Genomic DNA, 22,047 nt, shown 5'->3' on the forward strand with positions numbered 1-22,047 from the left:
ACCATGGACCAGAAACTGGGACCAAGGAAACCAGAAGGAGACAACAACAGCAACAAGGCAGCCAACCAGCGAAACTGGAAACAGAGCACCCAGGCCAACCAATGGGAAACCCCAACCTGCCAAACGGAGGAGAGCATGCCAAAATGGTGGCCAGGCCAGAAAGGAAGCCGGAAAGGAGGCACCCCAAAGAGACCCCAAAGGCAAAGCCCCAGAAGGGAAACAGGTGCCAAAGCAACCAACTCCCTGGACTGCAGCGGACCAGAGAAGACGAAGCCCCAAAAGGAGATGTCCAAGGAAGCCCACCGGAAAAAGGCTGACAAGCCCAGCACTACCAGGGAGGCACACAGGACCCAGCAGCAGCACAGACACAGAGCGAGTCCCATCAAGAACAGAAGGGAGGCCAAGACAAACAAACGGACACCCAAGCAGCTCCAAAAAGACAACAGGAAGAAAGGAAGGCCCCACAGCCCCCGATGCAACCAAGCAAGAAGGGCAAAAGGGCCAACCAGAGAACAAACCCCAACACCACTAGACAGCCACACTGAAGAAAGCAAAAAAGAAAGAGGCCAGGGCCAGCCAACAGCGTGCAGGCACAAACCCAAAGGACCACCCAAGGGCATGACCCCCAGACCAAACCAGGAAGGAGGAAAGCACTGGCCAGGCACCAGCCCCTCTCCAACTAGAACAACCCGGCCACCAGAGAGCCCAGAGGACAAAGCCCCTGAAACCCCACAGAGGAGGACCAGGCCCCAGGAAAGAATGACTAGCACCAACCACCAGAGCCGCCATATGACAACTACCAGGCACCCAGTCCGGGAGGCGGAGCCACAGCGACAGCCCAGGAACAGGCCCATAGTCAGCAAAGGCCAGGGCACACCCAAAAAACCTGGGGAAACAGGAACACAACCCCAGGAATGCCCCCCCACAAAGCCCACAGAGTCAGAAGGGAGCAGGTCCAAGACCCCAACAGAAACCAGCCTCCGAAATAACCAAAGACCAGCCAGGAGGACCAGACAACCAGACCCCAACCAAACCAAAAAGGACAGGGGAAGAGCCAGAGACCAGAACCCCGAGAGGCCAAACGCCCCACAAGGAACAAGGCCGCAAACTGTATCAGGGCCCGTCAGAAACGGCAGCAGAACAAGCGAACCAGAAACTCCCCCAAAGAGACCAGGCAGACAGCCGACCAAACAACAGACAGGCCAGCAAAGCCCGTGGACCAACAACCCAGAACCCGCACAGGCTCGGAAGGGGTGGGACAGGACCAACGGCCACAACCCCAAAATCCCCAACCCCAAGGGGTTGGCAAACAAATCCCCAAAACCAGCCAAGCCAGAGAGGCAACAGGAGCCAGGGCGGAAGCCAAACAGACCACACAGGCACACAAACTCCACGGCCCAGCACGCAACAAGGACGGGCAGGAGCAGGGGAAAAACCCAAGGGCAGAGGACAAGAACCCAGCCACAACCAGTGCAACGGAGTGTAAAAAGGAAACAGGCAAGTTGCCCAGGCGGGAGTACCCGGCGGCCCAACCGGCACCAGGAAGAAGCCCATGCACTACAGGCCAAAGCAAAGGACAGGGAGGCCGACAGAGACCGCTGGACCACCCAGCAGGCCAGACGAAACAAAACAGAGGCAATAGACTAAGAAAAACAGAGCCACCGGCAGTGAGACACCAGACCGGAAACTGGAGGGAGCAGAGGAGACAGGGGCACATGACCTCGCCTGAACCCCAGCACCAGGCCCCAGACAAACAGGAGCAAGGTAGGCAGATCCCCAAAGCGGCAAGACAACACAATGGGACCGCACCCCGACAGGGGCCCGCTGACTGACAGACACACACTGTGAGCTAGACCCCGGGGGCACGCAAGGAAAACAGGAGCGGGCCATGAGGCCACAACAGCAGGAACACCCCAGACCTTGGGACCTGACAGCAGCGGGACCAGCCAACCAACAGGTGGCGAGCACACAAGCCAGGACACCGACACCAGGAAAAGCGAACAAGCGAACCAGAAACTCCCCCAAAGAGACCAGGCAGACAGCCGACCAAACAACAGACAGGCCAGCAAAGCCCGTGGACCAACAACCCAGAACCCGCACAGGCTCGGAAGGGGTGGGACAGGACCAACGGCCACAACCCCAAAATCCCCAACCCCAAGGGGTTGGCAAACAAATCCCCAAAACCAGCCAAGCCAGAGAGGCAACAGGAGCCAGGGCGGAAGCCAAACAGACCACACAGGCACACAAACTCCACGGCCCAGCACGCAACAAGGACGGGCAGGAGCAGGGGAAAAACCCAAGGGCAGAGGACAAGAACCCAGCCACAACCAGTGCAACGGAGTGTAAAAAGGAAACAGGCAAGTTGCCCAGGCAGGAGTACCCGGCGGCCCAACCAGCACCAGGAAGAAGCCCATGCACTACAGGCCAAAGCAAAGGACAGGGAGGCCGACAGAGACCGCTGGACCACCCAGCAGGCCAGACGAAACAAAACAGAGGCAATAGACTAAGAAAAACAGAGCCATCGGCAGTGAGACACCAGACCGGAAACTGGAGGGAGCAGAGGAGACAGGGGCACATGACCTCGCCTGAACCCCAGCACCAGGCCCCAGACAACCAGCAGCAAGGTAGGCAGATCCCCAAAGCGGCAAGACAACACAATGGGACCGCACCCCGACAGGGGCCCGCTGACTGACAGACACACACTGTGAGCTAGACCCCGGGGGCACGCAAGGAAAACAGGAGCGGGCCACGAGGCCACAACAGCCGGAACACCCCAGACCTTGGGACCTGACAGCAGCGGGACCAGCCAACCAACAGGTGGCGAGCACACAAGCCAGGACACCGACACCAGGAAAAAGGGACCGGGGGACACCAGGCAAAACACATCCCAGATCGGCACAGAATCCACTGTAGTCAGTGAAACCAAGGAGGCAGATCGGGAGGCCAAGTAGAACCAGCCGCAAGCCAGCAGACCAGGAGTGACTTGATACAACTCTTTGACTGTCAACACACAAGGGGGTAATAAAGAACACCCACAGCAGCCAAACGCAGGGGGAACCAAAACCAGGCAACGGAGGGGGTGGGGACCCAATGGCCACAGGACCGTGCCACAGAGCGGAAGACCCAAGCAGACAAAGCACAAAAAGGAAAACGCCCAAGAAGCACACAACACCAGGGTCATCAATCAGGCATTAAAAGGCCAGATGCAGCCCAGCAACCAGGGCAAACAGAGCAGAAAGGCTGCCAGCCGCAAGTGGGGCCAATAAAAGATGAGCGCTGGGGCAATGGGGAAGATCAAAAAACCCGGAGCCCAACACCTGCCAAATAAAACCCAGCAGAACCAGGCAGGAAAATGCAGGCACCCCACCAGGGGCGAACCAAGCTCAAGAACAGCCGCAGACCAAAGCAGTCCCAGGAGAGCATGCAAGGGAGTAGGCGAGGGAGGATGAGACCACCCCAAGAGCACAAACAAGTGAGCAGCAAAAAGCGCAGCAGGCCCAGCACAGAAAGGAACCAGCAGCCACCATTCACAGGCAAGCAATGCAGCAACGGGGGCCAAAATGTTAATGTTAATGTTAATGTTAGGCTGCATTTGTAAAGCGCACTGACACCGGAGGTTTCCTGGCGCTGAGATTGAAATTGGGGCAGGAAAACGGGCTAGTGAGAGTTTGAGAAGAGCCAGGTCTTTAAGCCTTTCCTGAAGCTCAGCAAGGTGTCAGAGGTTTTAATGTGTGGGGGGATGGAGATCCACAGCTTGGGTGCCAGGAAGCTGAATCTCCGGCCAAAACCACCAAGATGCCATGATAGGACCCCCACAGAGCACACAGGCAAGAACGTAGGGCCAAAGAAGGCCAACTGTGCACCCCTGAGCACATCGAGCGGCAGCTGAGGAAGAAATGCTGAGCAAGCCATGCACATAGCCAAACCAGCGCCAACACCAAAGCAGGGGCGACCCCGCCCCCCCTCCGAGCGACCACAGCAGACCCAGAACTACAGGACGTGGATACGACCCCGAGGCTCGAACATTGGTGTCACAGCACCAAATTTGTGAGTCCAGCCGTGAGACCACAACCTCTCTCCCGAACAACGTGAAAAACAGGCGCAAGTCACAGCAACAGCACCAGGCACCCAGGCGGACCCCCAAACTAGGAGAACCGCACAGAAGAGAGGAGACCAGGCACCAACCGTCCAGGACACAGCACTAGAGAAGGAAAACCCGGCCCACACAGTAGGGGCACGAGCCCTGGCAACCCATGGCTCAGCAACACCGAAAACGCTCCCCAAGCAACAATGCCAGTAGAACAAACAGGGCAACTGCAATGCAGCACTCACCCGGGGGAGGGGTGGGAGACACAAACAAGGCTCCAAACCCACCCAGCCAGCCCAAGGCGCACCAACATCACCTCTACCCAGACAGAAAGAGCAACCAGCCCTGGCGCCAAGCACACCAGGGGCAGCAAAAACCAACACACAGCCAACCAACAGGCCGCAAGGGGGTCCGGAGCTCCAAAGCCAAAAGCACGATGAGCCAGAACACTGCAGAGGGGAAAATCTTGTGTGAAACAAAGAACCCAGAACCACAGGATGTCTGAGCCTCCTGCTGCCTCAAACCCAGCTCCCAAAATCGGCCATCCGAGCCATGAAGGCACACTCCCAGCAGTGCCGAGTGAAAGAGGCAGGCAGAGTGCACATGGAGGAGGACTGGTACGCACAATGGACATCTCGGGGCAGACCTCCAGCCATGCACCGCTCAAAAAGAGCAGAGGAGAGCAGCAACACATGGAAAGCAGCTGTCACTGCTATGCAGTACTCACCGGGGGGGGGGGGGGCAGGAAACTGGAACAAGACCCCCACCTACCAACCAGCCCAAGGCGAGCCAGTATCTAGGCCAGGGCATGGAAGGCAACCCAGCAGGGAGCCTCAAACGCCCCAGCAACTAGGCAAGCACTGTGAAAATCCACAAGCACCAAAACCAAAAAGACACTGCTATGCAGTAGTTACCAAGGGCAGGGGCCTGGAAGACAGGAACAAGGCCCCCCCCCCCTTCACCACCAGCCAGCCCAAAGCTCCTGACAGAGAGAAACATCCCATCACAGGGAAGCAGGGGAACCAGCAATCGAGCACGTCTTCCACCCAGCCAGGCCACAGGAAGACGAGCCCTGAAACCCGGAAGGAGCCGGGAGGCCGGCGCACCAGCCGCAAATGGTCAGCCGGCAACCAAGAGTCAGTTGGGAGCACCCAAGCCTCCTAGCAAGCCCGGCAGGCTGAGAGGCAGACCAGCAGACTCCCCACCCGCACAACCCGGCAGCCAGTTGGGGAGAGGAAGAAGAAACGCCACTCAAGCCCAGCAGGAGCAGCACCAGCAACTCGTCCCAATTCTGTCGACAGACAGAAAAAAAGAACAGGTGGAATGCTGGGTAAGTGCTGATTATGCACTCCCAGTGGGAGGGGCGGGTTTAGGGTCCCATCATTTCTCTGCTCTTTTTTTCTGTGGGGAGATGGTTATCTCTACTTTGTAATGAATGGAATGAGGACATAAGGGACCTGGGGGTAATGGCATTGCGGACCCTCTGTTTTTAGGGCAGCTCCTCCGTTATCAGCCCCTCTAGTTTGTTTTCTGTACAAGACTGCCATGTTTGCCATGGTGGTCACCGACAGAAAAAGCCCACAAGTATTCAGCAAGTGCTGGGTGAATACTCTGAGTCCATGGGCAATTCAAAATATTTTATACTGAACATTCAGCTGCACTTTTGGAGTTCGCCTTAAAGAAAACGATCCATGTGATGTTAAACTTGCCATCAGATATTTTTCCTCCCAACCAGTTCCTTCCTAGATTTGGCAGGCTGGCCATGGCCTCTGCAGCAAAAGCTACTTTTGGTAGGAATAGATCAGTGGACATACTCTGGAGGCAAACTGATCTTGTCCTGGAATTTTATATCCCTCAGAAGAACTTTTGGGGTAGTTCTTGCGTGTTGCCAAGTGGAATCAGAAGTCAAAAATGACTGAGTTTGTGACCATCAAGAATGGACAGTTCTTAAAAAAAATCCAACACAACATTGATGAAGTTGGCATCCTTTAAGTAAACCGGGCCAAAACCATAGTGAAATGAATGTTACTTCTTGGAACAAAGTTGATTAAAACAGGTTACCTAAAATGATGTCACACAATAGTCTCTTGAATACCCCAACTAATTTCACTCCTTTTAGCAAATGTATGCTCTGACTAAACCCTTCCACGTTTGGTCTCACAGCCTTTTTCTAATTCGTTTTCTTGGCATTGATTTCTCCATTCCTCTACCTTCGCAAGCTTGTCCCCCATCTACCATATCTGGATCTAATTTTGAAATTAGGCCATTAGATAACATTATTAGTTTTTGTGTTTACCTTGAATCTTGGGGTTTTTCATTAGATGTAGAAATCCAAACCTCAAAGTTGTGCTAACTGTTTCAATTGAACCGTGGAACAGAATAAGTGTGGTCATTACCAAGGTATCCCAGTTGAACACAGTAATTGGATTGCTTTTCTCCTGAAATAAAATGGTTTACATACAATAGTAAGAGGCTGATACACACCATCGACTTATGAAGCAATTCATTTGTAGGACCTAATGCATCATCTATTCACAAAAGTTATGTTGTATAATTATTTATTCTCCAAGTTTGTCTACTGAATCAATGTTATTTGTTATACCGCATCAGTCATTAGATATCCGCTGCCCAACAAGTTGTCCTCTCCTCCACCTAAGCTATCGTATAGACATATTTAAGTACAGATCTCGATTTTTACAGCTCTGCAGATGTATCCTAGTGTATAAGGTACTCACACACCCCAACCATACTGTAGGGCAAACCAACAAAACTACAGAGCTCCTCAATCAAAACTTATACTTTTGTGAATTGTTTATTCTGAGAAATTTACCTTGTGGGCCATTTACCATTTATGTTCTCTTGTGCTTTTCCTTGTCTTCTTCACACTACTAAGTGATTTCCTTTTCTATAGGTCTTTCCTATAGAACAACTACTCCTGCTGATTTTTCATTTAGAATCACTCTCACCTGAGGACTATGGTGTAAGGAAAGGATACTATTAACCTAGCTCTCTTTCATGAGAATTTTAATTGCAGGCAAAATCTCATAATCAACACTCAGTAACAGGACTTGGGCACCTTTTACAAAGGGAAAACACTCCCTAGGACTTGCTTTTAAAGTACATAAAAGAAATCAATACTAAAATGTATGGGCGAAGGAGTCAAGGATTCCTGCTACAACTGTACAGATTAAATGCGCTTTTACAGGGCCCAAAATAAATAAAGTCCACACTGACGCTTTCATCTAAAAAATACTGTGATTACTAATACGGAGAAAACCATAATTATGTCATGAAACTGAATTAAAGGTATTCTTTGAGGACGTCTGTACCACTGACTGTGAAGGTCTGTGTCGCTATTTTTAGTCCATGTTTTTTCTACAAAAATGATAAATTCTTGAACTGGGTGTCAAATCCGATCCCAGTCAATTTAAGATGGCGGGACATTGAGTATTATCTGTGTAAATGCCATGTTTTAATAACAGACATTCCTGTGTTTCTATGCGGCAAGTATTGGTGGCATTTCTATAACTCGTTTTTTCTGAGTCTTCTGTCTTGTTATATGTGACGAATAAGTCAGCGAAATATTGTAATGTTTGAGTTGGAATTTGTCTGGACCTGCTTATGTTTATCTGAAATGCCAAAAACTGAAGATGGTCAGATGTTGTGTGGAAATCTTGTTGAACCCTTTCAATTGAATGATCATTTAGTAGCTGAGGTTCTTTAATTTTGACTCTATTTTACATTCAACTCCATTTTGTGTTGCCTTTACACAGGCTGCATGATTCACGAAGTGTCTCTGCCCTTTTGGACTGCAATGTGTTGAAACTCCCTCCGTCCTTGTCTTGAAACCCATCTCAGACACCAGCCGGCCTAAACTAATCCTTGTCTGGACCACCTAATCCCTGAATCAACTATCTGTTAGCCTTTAGCATTCTTCTCGTGCCGTATCTTATCTTTTGGCCTTCGCTATTCTCTCCCTGTGTTTTCCTATTCCACAACCTTTCCTTTGAAGCACACAGACATGTTTTGCTATTACTGATTGACCTATATGTGCTGTAATTGATTGACTTATCGGGTTGGGCAAAAGCACGACTCAAGGGGGATGTTCTGGTTACATGATGCCTTGTTTTGAATGTTTTCCTATTGGCTAATATTTGGCAGATCTTGCATGTCCATGTTACGCATTTTGCATGCTTGCAAAAGCTAGGACTGCCCCTTACTTTTATGCTGAGTTTGTAGCCCTAAGCATATATAGGGCCTCTGTTTTCTTACTCCTCAGACTGCCTCATTCAGTTGCTAAGGCTTCTGTGTGACGTAGTCTCACTTATTTAAGTTTAATAAAGATGTCTTTTCATATTTCAGCTTCTGTGCCAACTTCTTTGTCATCAAGCATTAGTGAGACCCCTGAGAATGAAGATTTTGATTTCTTCATAGCCCATCACTTAGGTATAAGGGAATAATTTGTTTATTTTTCCTTAATATGATGCTACTGACGATATGAAATTAGAGAAGGCTGCTGTAGCCAACATGAGGTTCCAAAGCAGGACTTTGTACTGCTGATGCTTTCTTACATTACAAAGCCATAGATCTAATGCCTTGATGTAGATGGTTAAAATGCAGATCCAAAGGAAACATTTCAAGTCTGAATTCTTACATGTCTACTTTCCTTCTTACCGGAAGGCAACCTGAGTGCAGTCTATTGCCCTCATAATTCAGTGGAACTAGTTACACTACCTGAGTTTTCTGCCAGATTGCACTTCATCCAGTAGAAAAGACCAGTGGAACAGAAATAATATTGGTGGAGCTTTATTTTTAAATCATATCCTGCTGACAATTTCTAAGTTCATTCGTATTTCCCTGGGGGCAAGATAATCTCATCTACCAGGCTTGCTTTTTGTTCCCTACTTACATTGAAAAATATATTTACAAAAAGATCTGCAAGTTGACAGAAATTTAATTTATACATGCTACTAGTGGGTTGTTGTTTTAATCTCCCCACTTGTTGTCTTATGTAATGCAGATTTGTAGAGTGCACTATAACCCGGATTGGTATCCTGGCACTGGGCAGGTGTGAGGCTTGGCACTCCTAAGGCCTAATGGGACTACATGAAAAGCCTGGTCTTCAGCGTTTACAGAATTCAAGAAGTGTGGCGGCGGTTCTTTTGTGTAGATTCAGGTCATTTCATGCTTTAGGAGGACTATAGTACATTATAATGCAATATAATACATTGCATGCTTTTACAACGTAGTCATTACAACGACTGTGCTGTTAGTATGCGATGCATTTAAAACACACGACATTAGAACGACTTGCTGCAGGGGTTGCGGTGGACTTATGAATAGTATTATTTACTACTCCTACTCCAGTTTGCCAACAGCAGGGAAGGTGTTGGAATTAATTTCCAATACCTCAGCGTCCTTTACAGCAAGTTGTTGTAAAGACTTGCAATGTAAATTCATCACGTACTAACAACGCGGTTGTTGTAACAACAGCGTTGTAATATTCTTGTGATGTAAGGATAGCGTTGTAAAAGCTGTTTCCCCCTTAAGGAAAGATGTAGGTGAAGGTTCGACCTCCCGATCTGATTTTTGATATGCATGGGATTTGTGCATGGAGGTGTTCAGATGAGCGTGTGTGTCTGGAAGTTTTGTGAAAGCAGATGCGAGTGTTGAAGTATGCTAGGCCAGTGTAATGAAGTGCCTTGTAAGTGTGGCTAGGGAATATGAATTGTGCTCATTTGTCCTTGATGTTTTACAAAAATATGTTTAACATGAAGCTCTGTATATCTTTAGGAGTTGGCAGATTACAGTTAAGAAATGTGATTTGTTCAGGCTTCCAGTGAGAATGGATTTTTCCCCTCATAATTAGGCAGTTTATAGACACTAATTAACATGTAGGTTGCTTCTGATGTTTATACTGGTTGATAAGCTGTCTGAAAGGAATGTGATTCATACAGGCATACTGGTTTAGAAATTGTACATGCTCAGCAAATTTAAAAATAGTCCTAATTATTATTTTACAACCACCTTGTCAAGTGTAGATACCAGAGGCCGTATTACATCTGCGCCCGCTCTGTGCTCCCCGAGGCACGTTGGTATTACAGAATCGGCAGCAGACAATTTTGAGGCCCCTTCTCTAATACCGATTGCACTGGCACACATAAAGTGCCAGCGCTATTTTCAGGGGGCGTTCCCTCATTTTCATGTTCATGGGGGCGTGCCCCATGCAAATGAGGGAATCACTTTGCCTCTGCACCTGCGCCGTACTACAGACATGGGCACAGAGACAATGAAAGTCTGAGAAGGCGCACTGACAGTGGGCCATCTAAAAGGTGGCCCACTGTCAGTGTTTCCCCTGATGGCAGCCCCATGGAGGGGGGGAGGGTCCCATGGACCAGGGGCGGTGGGTGACATTTGAAAGTGGTGGGGCGCAAAGTGATTTGCATACTGCACCGTAGTGATTGAGCGTAGCGAGCGAGCCCGAACCCCAAAAGGGGGGTTTGGGGGGATAACCCCCCCAAGAAAATTTTTTAAAAAAGGAAGACAAATCGTGCATTTTCAAGCAAATTTGAGAAAGCAGGAAGGTTAATAAAGCAATTGTGAAAGTGCAGTTATTACATTAATAGATGGCATAACATAGGTAGCTGCTTATTCAGTATAACCACAGAGCTTCATACATTCCGTCCTATTACGCTCAGGTGCTGAATTCAGACTATAAGACTTTTATGAAAATCTCAGCTCTAAGAGTAGAAGAATTTGTTGTGGGTGATGACACAAGGAAAGATCAAATCATTGCAATTGGTGGCACTGACAGAGTGAAGTTATTCTAAGATGGACTCAGCAACCATGGATAAGGCAGCATGATGGAAGGATGGCAGCCATATCAAGATCCTGCCCTACAACATTGGTACTGACTGTTACCCCATTACCAATAAACAGTTTTTGATGTGGAGTAAATAGATTCCTTGTGTTTTCACAGCTTTAAATCAGAATATTTAGCAACTAGAATGGGATGTCAATGACCCATGACTGATGCCAAGCAAGCAACAATGGTACATGCAGAGGAGTAAAATGTATTGAACCGTTCTCAGACCATCCCCAAGGATCGCTTATAGACTAGCATCTGTCCCACCTATTAGTCATGAAAATGCACATGAGCTACCCAATTATAAAACTTTGCCCACAACCACAACAGGAGGTGCCACTGATGTGAGTAGTAAAGGCTAAATTTAAGGTGAGCATTACATAACAGAGACACATTTCAGACTCAGATACTGCTGGAAGGGGATCCAGTTGTCTTTTGGCTGGGAAGTCACTGGGGAAGCAATGAGGGAATAAACCTCGGGGCACATGAACAACATTTAAAAGTAAGACAGGCCTGGGCTGGTCACGTGTCCCCAGATGCAAAAAGCAGAATTAAAGAATCCATATTATAACAGCGTTTTGAAGCCACGTGCAAAAAGGCGGACTAGAACATACAACCTTTCAAATGCCCCTGCGGGAATGTATATCATAATGGCAATCATATAGGCATATCATGCACAGATCAATGGTTGTCTATACCACAGGCATGTCATGCACTGGTGATTATTTCAATACGACATTCCATAAATCAAATTAAATTAAATTCATATGTGGTCAAAAAAGTTACACAGGCCCGATTGCCCACGTGAACAGGTGAAATTAAAGAGAGTTGTGAGACTCTAAATTAGAATGAATTGCATACAAAAGAGATCATGGCTCCAATTCCAGCATGTATACATACCAGAAATCTATCTAGAGCAGTGAATGTTGTGTTGATTAACTTGCTTTGAATGCACTGTTAAGAACTAACCTTGAAATGAGATCCCACAAAAACAAAACACAAGCTCCTCACCCGTGTGTATTATGTGGGTCAGCTACGGTTGTGCGGATGTGTCAGATCAGTAAATCTATGCATACCCTAATTTAACCTTATACCCCTGTGTATCAGTGCGTATAATTCGTGCTGATATCCTTATTCCGTACTAAAAATCCTACCTGTATTTGTCAACAAGAAAAAAGAAGATCTGTGGGTCGGGCAGGTAAAATTGGTAAGGAAAAGCGATGAGAAAACAAAAAGAAACGTTCGTTCAGTACTCTGAACAACTTGCATGCTCTTTTTGTCCCAAGTAGGACTGTCTAAAATGGTCCTTGCATTTTAGCAATTATCGTACATACTGGGTGAACCAGCGACCTCGGCGTGCATGTTGATTAACATAACACTCAGAAATTATAAGAGTGAATGAAAGAGAACTCACAGTAAAGTCTGTGTGCTATTCAAAAAATCGAGGCACTTTATACACAAAATGAAACTTTCTGTGAGGTAGTCTGCTGGTCTGTGCAGGAAATGTATATTTAGTGCTCATTAGAACCCAAATATTTGAAAAGAGGTCATGCACGTGTTATCTGCTGAACAGATGTATGCCTCCCTATGAAAACATACTAGCCCGTCACCATGCAAGGTATGTGGTTCTTTTTATTTTAAATTGGGCAATTAATATTGAAACCATCACCTGCAGGAACAGCAAAAGAAGTGCTGGTGCTGGGCACCTGAAAGCACCTGCTCAAATTGAGCACTGGTGATAAAGGTATTCACACAACATGTACATTCAGTCCTTGGCCTCTCTGCGAGCATCTTGAAAATGGTAGTGTGCCAATTGTGAGCTCGCATATAAAGGGGGTCACACTACTGTCAAATATGTACTCAAAGAAAGGAAACGAGGATGCAGTGCTCACGGGTGAGTGGAGGGGCATGTTCTGTGCGCATGGGACATGGAAAGGTGGAGGAGATGAAAGGAAGTATGCACAAAAAGGAGAGAATGGAAACTGTTGGAGAGGAGAACGACTGCTTGAGAGGCATGCAGGTGCAAGATTCCAGGAATACATGGGGAGGAACATGGGAGCATGTTTCAAAGAGAGAAAGAGTGCAGAGGAAAATGGTGTGAAAAAGAAAGCGAGAGAGAGTGAGACACACTGAAGACCTTACCACATACACAGAGCAATTCATTTTGAAACCATCACCTGCAGGAACAGCAAAAGAAGTGCTGGTGCTGGGCACCTGAAAGCACCTGCTCAAATTGAGCACTGGTGATAAAGGTATTCACACAACAGGCACATTCAGTCCTTGGCCTCTCTGCGAGCATCTTGAAAATGGTAGTGTGCCAATTGTGAGCTCGCATATAAAGGGGGTCACACTACTGTCAAATATGTACTCAAAGAAAGGAAACGAGGATGCAGTGCTCACGGGTGAGTGGAGGGGCATGTTCTGTGCGCATGGGACATAGAAAGGTGGAGGAGATGAAAGGAAGTATGCACAAAAAGGAGAGAATGGAAACTGTTGGAGAGGAGAACGACTGCTTGAGAGGCATGCAGGTGCAAGATTCCAGGAATACATGGGGAGGAACATGGGAGCATGTTTCAAAGAGAGAAAGAGTGCAGAGGAAATGGTGTGAAAAAGGAAGCGAGAGAGAGTGAGACACACTGAAGACCTTACCACATACACAGAGCTTAGTTATTTAATTCAAAGTGCTTCACTCCTTTCAGAGAACCCCACAGCTTTCAGACCAATAAAAGTCACTTTCATTTTCAGTTGGTTGTTGCTTAGCATGAATTAATTTGACAAGAAATGTGGTCATTTTTTTTGTTTTCTAATAAAGGTGCCAGGAAGCCCCTCTGTGCTCCATGTAACGATACATAAATGTAATAAAACAATTGTGTTTAATAATATTGATAATTAACCTTATCACAAAATTCGAATAAATACCCTGTTGTCGGTCAGTTTAAATCATTTAATCCATCCTAATCAAAGGCCCATTGAGAAAAAAACTTGCCTTTGAAACAATTAAGTGAATCAGAGCTATTGCGGACCCACAATCTGCCGAACTAAACAACTGAATTTCCAGCATCTTTTAGAGAGGGACAGACAGAGGGACGAATATAGGGTGGCAACAAACATTACCCGGGGCTTCACTGGTACCCAGTAAACAAATGGGGTCAAAGGTTTACATACTTTAGTACAACACACGCACTGCAGTAAAAAACGAAAGGATGTTTAAACATTTATGGGGTACAATTAAAAAGACCTTTGAATATAGCTGCAGTGACACCTTGCACTTTCAAAACGTGCAGTTCACAATTGATATTGTAACAAGTCACCGCAGCATATGCTGTTCCCCTGCACTGAGGCGTGAATGAGCTTCTGGAGTTCAGTGCCCCTCTGCCTGACAAAAGCCTGCCCCTTACTCCATCCAGCTCAGAGCCGAAGATGAAATAAAACCCACACACCACATGCACACACACACACACACACACACACAACACCTGCCCTCTCGTCACCAATTACATGAGCTTTAGACTCAAAATGTACTGTGGCTACCTTCCTTTGGTTGGAGGAAGCCAAAAGGGTGCACACTCTCCTACTGCCCCAGGCAGAATGGTCTCACTGCTCCTACTGCCACATGCTGGCGGCAACAGGGGGATGCCAATGATCAAGAAGAGTCAATGCTGCTAATGTGTCCATGATGCCTCCCTGCTCTGGCTCTTATCAGGTTTTGACATCCTGCAGATGCTAGGCGATGGGCAGCGAGGAGTCCATTACCTTTAGTATCAAGCATAGCCAATGGGGCACCTAATCATGGCATCGCTCCAGCATCCTCACGACAGTGGCATGTAACAAATGTGACTCTCTTTGGGGAATTAGTGCATATTATTATATAGTATGAGAGACCTACAGAAAATAATTGTCTTCAGCTAACGATTAAAACCAGAGGACAAACCTGACAGCAAAGTCCCTACAAAGAACTCAAGAAGCGTTTTCTCTGCAATCATATGGACTTGTACTGGCTTCCATCCAGTGGGAAACATCCGGATATGAACGGTTTCACAATTTTTGTGTTTTATAGGCGACAAAGGCAGAAGCTTTGTTTGAAGAGAGAAACAGCAACAAATTGCAAATGTTTGTGAATGCCCAAAAAGTAAAACATTTGTCGATGAGGACCAAATTCTTACTGGTGGCTAATCGATTGACATGTTCTCCAGGAGCAGCCAAGCTCTCAACCAGAACCATACAGTTACGACAGAATAAAGTTTATAATACTTGAAAGGTTTCTGCTGTCAAAATAGTATTTAGAGTCTAATAGTCTAATATCTGCTGCTAAATAAAGAAATCATTCTGTAAATCATATATTTCTATTGTCTCACTGACACATTAATGTTTGTTTAGCAGAGCTGTTAAACTTGAAGGTAGTATATCAACCTGAATGTATAAATAGGATTAAAATACCGTTCGCTATACCTTTACCAATATTGTGTACCTATGCAATGCCAAGTAATGCTTTTCACAGCAATATTGAAAACATGGACACCAACATCAAAACAAATATAGCTTAATTTCTATTGGCCATCATTTCATTGTCTTGTATGAGAATATATAATCATTTCACAAAATAATAAAAATTGCCAGATGGAAATTGCGTTTGTCCACTGTTAACTAAAGTTTAATTTATCAAAACGATATCTATACCATTGATAAATTGTAGAATTCATCATCTCTTCTGGCATCTGATAGATTTGGGTTAGGCCAATCGCAGGCTGTCCACGCCCCTAATATATGACCATAGTTAATGAATAAAGTGCTGCTGCAATGGTCGTGTGAGCTGTAGGATTTTGATTTAAGTAAACAAGGTTCATTTTGAGAAGGCATGTTTAATTCATCTATTACTCTTCTCTAGATCTAAGCTCAAAAACGTTATCGCCTGGCGTTCCAGCTGGACTGTCGAACCTCCTAAACATATACGGGATAATGTACACCCAACTGTGCATAATGATACTGCAAGTCACTGAGGAGTTAAATGACCACATAGATGCACATGGCTGAAGTTAGGGTACCTTTGTAGATAGATGCAGGGGTACACAGAGGTGACTTGCTCCATTCCTATCATGTAGGCCTAGCTGGGGGTACGTTCTTCAATATAATTAGTGGGGACAAGCACATTTATATTACATCAAAGCATATATTTCTGGAAAGTACGTCATGATGTGATTCAAGTGCATGCCTGCTATAGTCAACTGGCCAAATGTGGAACCAAGCATGCTGCAATTTCTCTACCACCTTGTAATAAGTTATTACAAGTGACTAGTGACGTTATTTGTTTGGTAGAGATGTCAGAACGTTCCTGTAATAAGAAAACAATTTAGGTCATGTAATCAGCCTACAACACTTTCTCTCTGATTGTAAAGAAACCCAAAGGTGTCCTGAGTTTTGTTTCAATGAGTCTGATTCACACAAAAAATATACATCTACCTCATGGGTGCTTAGGAAGAGGAGTGGTGCCGCGGCTAGGGCGACTGACTCCGGAATTTGGGGATCACGGTTCTATCCCCGGCACCGGTGGCAGATTAGCCCAGCACCATGTGACTCTGGGCAATAGCTTGCTTAATCTTCCCGACGGCCTTCAGCGCCTAGATTCCCTTACGGGTGATTGTTTGAGCTTTACAAATGTGAATTATTAGGTTAAGTGGAGGGGTACACTTTTTGGGGGAATTCACAAGTATTCCAGAAGTACTGCTTGAAACTTGGGACAGTCACAGTTTTCCAGCGTTCCTTCATGGAAGTACATGGAGTACGTTAACCCTAGTGTAAATGCTTTGCCAAAGTTTGTATGCACTTGATAACTTTAAATACACACCTCCAAGGGAAAAATAACTACCCTCACACTTCCACCAATTTGGGGGTTATTCCATCCCTGGCCAGGGATTACTCCTGGTCTTTATAAAAAGTAAATATTTGACCAAATTGGGATCTGCATTGGTCCTTGGAATCATTTGAAATGTACAACTTTGTCGGTGTTTGTCTAGTTTCCATGACACCACCATCCAGGAATGCCCATTCCTCGGCGCTGGGAAAAGATAACTCCACGTAATAATATCCCCATCTCATGTAATATGGGCTTGAAGATAAACGTGCAGCTATACATCATGCCAGTTGGCACCTGCTTTAAATGTGGCTGCACACATTGGTCTTATGAATCGCCAGGCAACTTTGATCGGGTAAAAAACACGAGGGTATTATTTTCGGTTTAAAATGCCACTTTAAATCAGTAAGTCGGGGTGCAGCTAATTAAAACAGCAGGGGTCAAGACCAAACTATAGCTGTAATTTAAATCCTAGCAGGTCGTCAGAGGGCGCGAAACACCCACCATGTGCTACTGGTCAACTGGGCTTCCCACTAGAACTTTCAAATAAAAGCTAAACCCACTTAAAGAAACACACATTTTGTTTTGAAAGCAGTGGCTCCTGCACAAATATGATATTTAAGAAAGTAAAGGATATTTGATTTGGACCAAATTTATTTTCTCAAAGTCATGTAAACGTGCATACGCCCTTGGAGTGATTAGTATTGCTTTACAATTTAATTTTCCAAAATTCGCACCCAGCATGGGGCCCACAAAAACAAATGCTGCCTTTCAGCCATTTAGTAAAACGTTTAGCACAGCTGTAATTCCGATTGTTAAACAAACAGGCTCACTTCTTAGATCCTTGCTCTCGCCGTTTTGTTTGTGGAAAATGTAAGTATTTGCGAAGTATGAGGAGGCTTCTCATTACCAGGACCGCAGCGCGCGCTGTCAAGTCTGTGCAGGGCCCGGGGTGAGTTGGGAAATGCGAACAGATTGCTGGGGGTGTTCTGCGCTGTAAGCCCTTCTCAAATAAGTGCTTATTGGTGGAGGCCGAGAGCGCTGCCAGGAATGTCACGGCGGCATGTGTTGTCAGACTTACCTTGTGCCTTAACTTATTGTTTTCAGAGTGGGAGATGTGTGTCCCTGGGCCCAGATTGCAGACACATGTGCCAGTAGACTGTAGACGGAAAGGTGCTGATTATTTCTCGGCTGCGCGTTTTCTGAGCGGAATGTTGCACGGGGTTCTCGTCCTGTTAGCTCCTCAGCTTGCGGCTGCCACGAAAACCAGCCAATTGCAAATACCCCCACGCGCGGCATCCAATGATGGAAGCTGCGGGGCTGGCAAGCCAATCCTGGGGCTGGCTGCAGCACCAGGATTGGCTAGGGGGGCTTATTTGCTGCTCGCCCTGTCGCCCTTTGTGAACCCGGGCTGTGGCAGGCGAACAGCACCCCTGGGTCCCGCTGGGGACCTTACAGTGCGCATGCTTGAGGAAGTACCCAACTTTCCCAAGCATGCGCACTGTAAATTCCCCATCGGGATTGCGCAACTATCGGGATTGCGCAACTGCCGCAGGCCACCTGGCGGCTGATTGTTGCAATGAATGTATTGCATGTATTTATGTTATTTAGAGAAGGATTGTGGCCGGCGGCAGCGATGCGGGTCCATGTGGTGGCTGGTGGGGCTACGCCCCTACGCCCCAATGGACGCACCGCTGCTGCCATGGACCCCGCAGATATCCCCTTGCAGGCAGGTGCAGTCACTGACTGCACTTGCCTGCAAGGAGATCTCTAATCCCCTTTAAAAGTGTGGCGGGTTGACGCCTGCTCTATTAGACCATGGTGTGGATTCAAAGCAGCCGCTCTGTTTTTCACAGGAATGCGCTGCCCCCAGGGCAGCACATGCCATGTAATGGGGCGCACTTTCCCTGTTTGCACCTGGTGCACCTGTTTTAAGGTGCATTGGGCGCAAATAGGGAAAGTGTGCCCTATACATAATAGGGCCCAAAATGTGCATCTTTGTGGTTTTATTTGTCCTAAGATAAAGGCTCATGAGACTTTATTGTCATGGAATTTGCCAGGCAAACCTCTGTCCGTTTACGTACTTTTTGTACACTTACATAACTTCTACATGCCACACACTCAGCAATGGCACTGCTGTTTGATATAATGTATTATATTGTTACAATTTTTTCTTATACCCACTGTTGGACTTGGTCCTTTTTGGCTGGTTCACCCCTGAACTTTTTGCCTTAAGCTCTGACATGGTGGTAGTGGTTTTAGGCCTCTGGGCACTTTAGCGCGGTGGCCCAGTGTAAAGTGCGTGCGCTCTCTGTGTACATGTAGTAAGATTGGCCTGTCCTACCATAGGAATGCATGGGGAATTCTCTGATGAATGTGGGTCAGTGGTAAATCCTGATATGAGAGGCGCAGCTTGGTCAAGTCTGGTATGTATGAAATGGCATTAATAAATGCTGTGCAACGGTGTGCGCAGATTTATTGTCGTTATTTTAGAAATGCCATTTTTAGAAGTTGGCATTTCTGTGTGCTATGTGTCGGCCTGCCTGATGTGAATTGCATGTGTGGCTTTTGAGTGATAGGGGCTGGGGAGGTGTGGGTGGCTCCAGGAGGGGCAGGGTGAGTCAGCCCCAAGCTGAATGGGACATCTACATTTTAAGTAGTGGGAGGGGAAGTCCTTGTTTCCTGAATAGGAGTGTGCCTGCCCTAGTGAATGCTGGCTCCACCCTCTGTGGTGTGTCTAATGACAAGCCCCCACCTAACAATAAGGAAGAGGAGCCTGGAAAAACAGAATGCTCCAGAACCAGTTGGAACTGGTTTTCCAAGCCTCGTGCTCTCAAAGGAAATTTCCCTATAAAGGAAGGAGCTGTGACCCCATGAAAGTTGTTCTTGTGTTTACCTGGGCTGGGAGGAGACACTCTGCCAGGAGGAACAACTGTGGGACCCAGCCGCTGCTTCCTGAGGGTCCCTGCGTTCTGGCCTGCCTGGCTGCACCCTGTCTGCTGGATTCCTTGCCCAGCTTTACCCCAGCAACTTGGAGGGGCATAGTGCCTCGTGAGCGCTATAGTCAACCTGCCAGGAATGAGGAGCGTTTGGTTCAAGAACTGCAGCCCTGCGCGTGGAGAGAGAAAATTCACTGGCTAGGGATTCCCCGAGTTGAGCAGGAATACAGCGGGAGACCATCCCGCGTTGTGGTGTGCTTTGGCGGGAACCCACCCCGCGTTTCTGCCACTTTTTTGGATGTGTAAAAAATGCCAGCAGGAGCCCCCCCCCATGTTTTTGTGTGGTAAGTGGGTGCCCACCCCGCATGTGAGTGATATTCTTGGCGGGTGCCCACCCGCTCTATGCATTGATTCCTACAAGCGTGTGCCCACACCGCATCTCTGCAGTGGAGTCACCGCCGCAGCCTAGAAGTATAAGAGAAGTTGCTGCGCCACTACAAGCACGACCCGGAAGCCAGGCAGCCTTGCCTGGTTGTGGGAGGGGCCGCAAGACAACAAACCAGAAGTCCCAAACCTCGCAGGTTCGACACAGAGTTCCCTGGTGAAGCGAGAAGAAGTCCGGTGAAGAGAGTCACCGGCGGAAGGTTCCGCTTCCCACAGAGTCCAGTGAGGGGGTCCCCTTTCAAAGCGCGTTTACGGTGCCCAAGTCAGTTTCACAGCTGTGCTGCAGTTGCGGTCAGCTGCATCAAGGGGGTCCTGTTTTGTCTCGGGGTCCCAGAGAGGGGCTCCAATGGACCATGGAGGGCCAGTGCAATTTTTTTAACATTGGGGCAAAGCATTACAGAATCCCAGAGTGGGACTCCAGAGGGCACGTTGAATGTCGACCCCCCATTGCTTTTGGGTGCCAGAGGCACAGTGAGTGCCAGGTCTGCTGGTGCATTCTCACAGCTGCCCTGCGAAGCGCAGGCACCTGCAACGTTTGGGCCCATTTATTTTGTTAGAGTCCCAGTGGCGGTTCAGGAAGCACCATAGTGCCAGCCCCATTCTCTTCCTTTGGGGCACTTCGCTTAGAGTCTCAGAGAGGGGCTCAGGAGGCACGCTGGTGCCCTGGGCTCATTTTCACAGCTGCCCAGCAATTAGTAAGCATCTGCCACTTTTAGGCTGTGCAACTGAGCACTTTGCTCTTGCTGCTTTTGCAGCTAGCCCTGACGTTGTGGAACAAAGTGTATTTGAGCCCCTGGGGAAGGCCAGATGGGCCTGGGGTTAGTTGGGTAATGTTAGGCACTGTGATTTATGCGTAGTGTTGTGCCTAACGTGATGATCAATGCATAATATGGTGATGCCTAATGCAAATGTTATGCAGTGAGGTTTGGGCCTAATGTAGTTTTATGCCTAATATGATTCATGCACAAGGTGGTTTGTGCATCCTATGTTTTATGTTGCGGGATTATGCTAAGTTCCTAATTACACCAGTAGTTACTGGTTGTGTTTATACGTACTTAGTTTTTCTGATGGTTCTGACCGTGGCCCAATTGGCCCGGTCCTGTATATAATCCCCTGTGAATATTGCCTAGTGCCAGTTGGCACAGTGTACATTGTGTGATTATGATCTAAAGTGTTTATGACAATACAAAGGCTATTTTTGATGTTACCTTGTGTGGAGTTTCTTTTGTGGTGTGCCTAGTGTGTTGCTGCTGTATGGGTTTTGCCCAAACGCTTTACACATTGCCTCCGGAATAAGCCTAACTGCTCGTGCCAAGCTACCAATGGCGTGAGCAGGGGTTATCTTTGGCGTGTACCTCCCTTGCCCTGACTAGTGTGGTGGTCTCTGTCTGGCTTTGGCGCAAGCCTCAGCCAACGAGAGATCCCATTTTTAACACCCACAGAGTATTGTCAAGGTCTCTGAACCCGGATATATACATAGCAGTTGGTGAGAAACTCCCACTTGTTATGGCCCATACACATTGGTTTTGCATTCTTTGTTTTCTGACTCTGATATCTATATGATATATCTTTCAGGGCATCCTTTCTTTGGGTCCTAATATAAAAAAAAAATTCTACGTGATCCTGTTAATTGATGATGTAGCATGCCAGGTCACCAATTGTTACCTCATGACTTTTACTTAGCATGTATTAATGGTCTATGTCCAGTGTTGTATGTATGTATGTATGTATGTATGTATAGGCATTTATATAGCGCACTATTTACCCAGAGGGTCCCAAGGCGCTTCGACCGCTGCGAAACCCTTCCTGGCTTCCCTGAGAGATGGTCCCTTAATGGGTATCTCCAGGGTGAGACCAGGCATCC

At 47.2% G+C, this 22,047-nt stretch overlaps 1 protein-coding gene across 1 annotated transcript in view; it reads right to left on the reverse strand.

Moving 5' to 3' along the window:
* Nucleotides 1–22,047, reverse strand: part of LOC147690362 (cytochrome P450 2F2-like) — a 382,599-nt gene that overhangs the window by 103,678 nt on the left and 256,874 nt on the right. The window contains exon 8 of the mRNA XM_086938000.1: nucleotides 6,384–6,525. Within this exon, the coding sequence (XP_086794126.1) occupies nucleotides 6,384–6,525 (142 nt within the window). The remainder of the gene's footprint in view (nucleotides 1–6,383; nucleotides 6,526–22,047) is intronic.

This window comes from Lissotriton vulgaris, chromosome 9 (assembly GCF_964263255.1).
Source record: "Lissotriton vulgaris chromosome 9, aLisVul1.2, whole genome shotgun sequence".
Taxonomy (NCBI): domain Eukaryota; kingdom Metazoa; phylum Chordata; class Amphibia; order Caudata; family Salamandridae; genus Lissotriton; species Lissotriton vulgaris.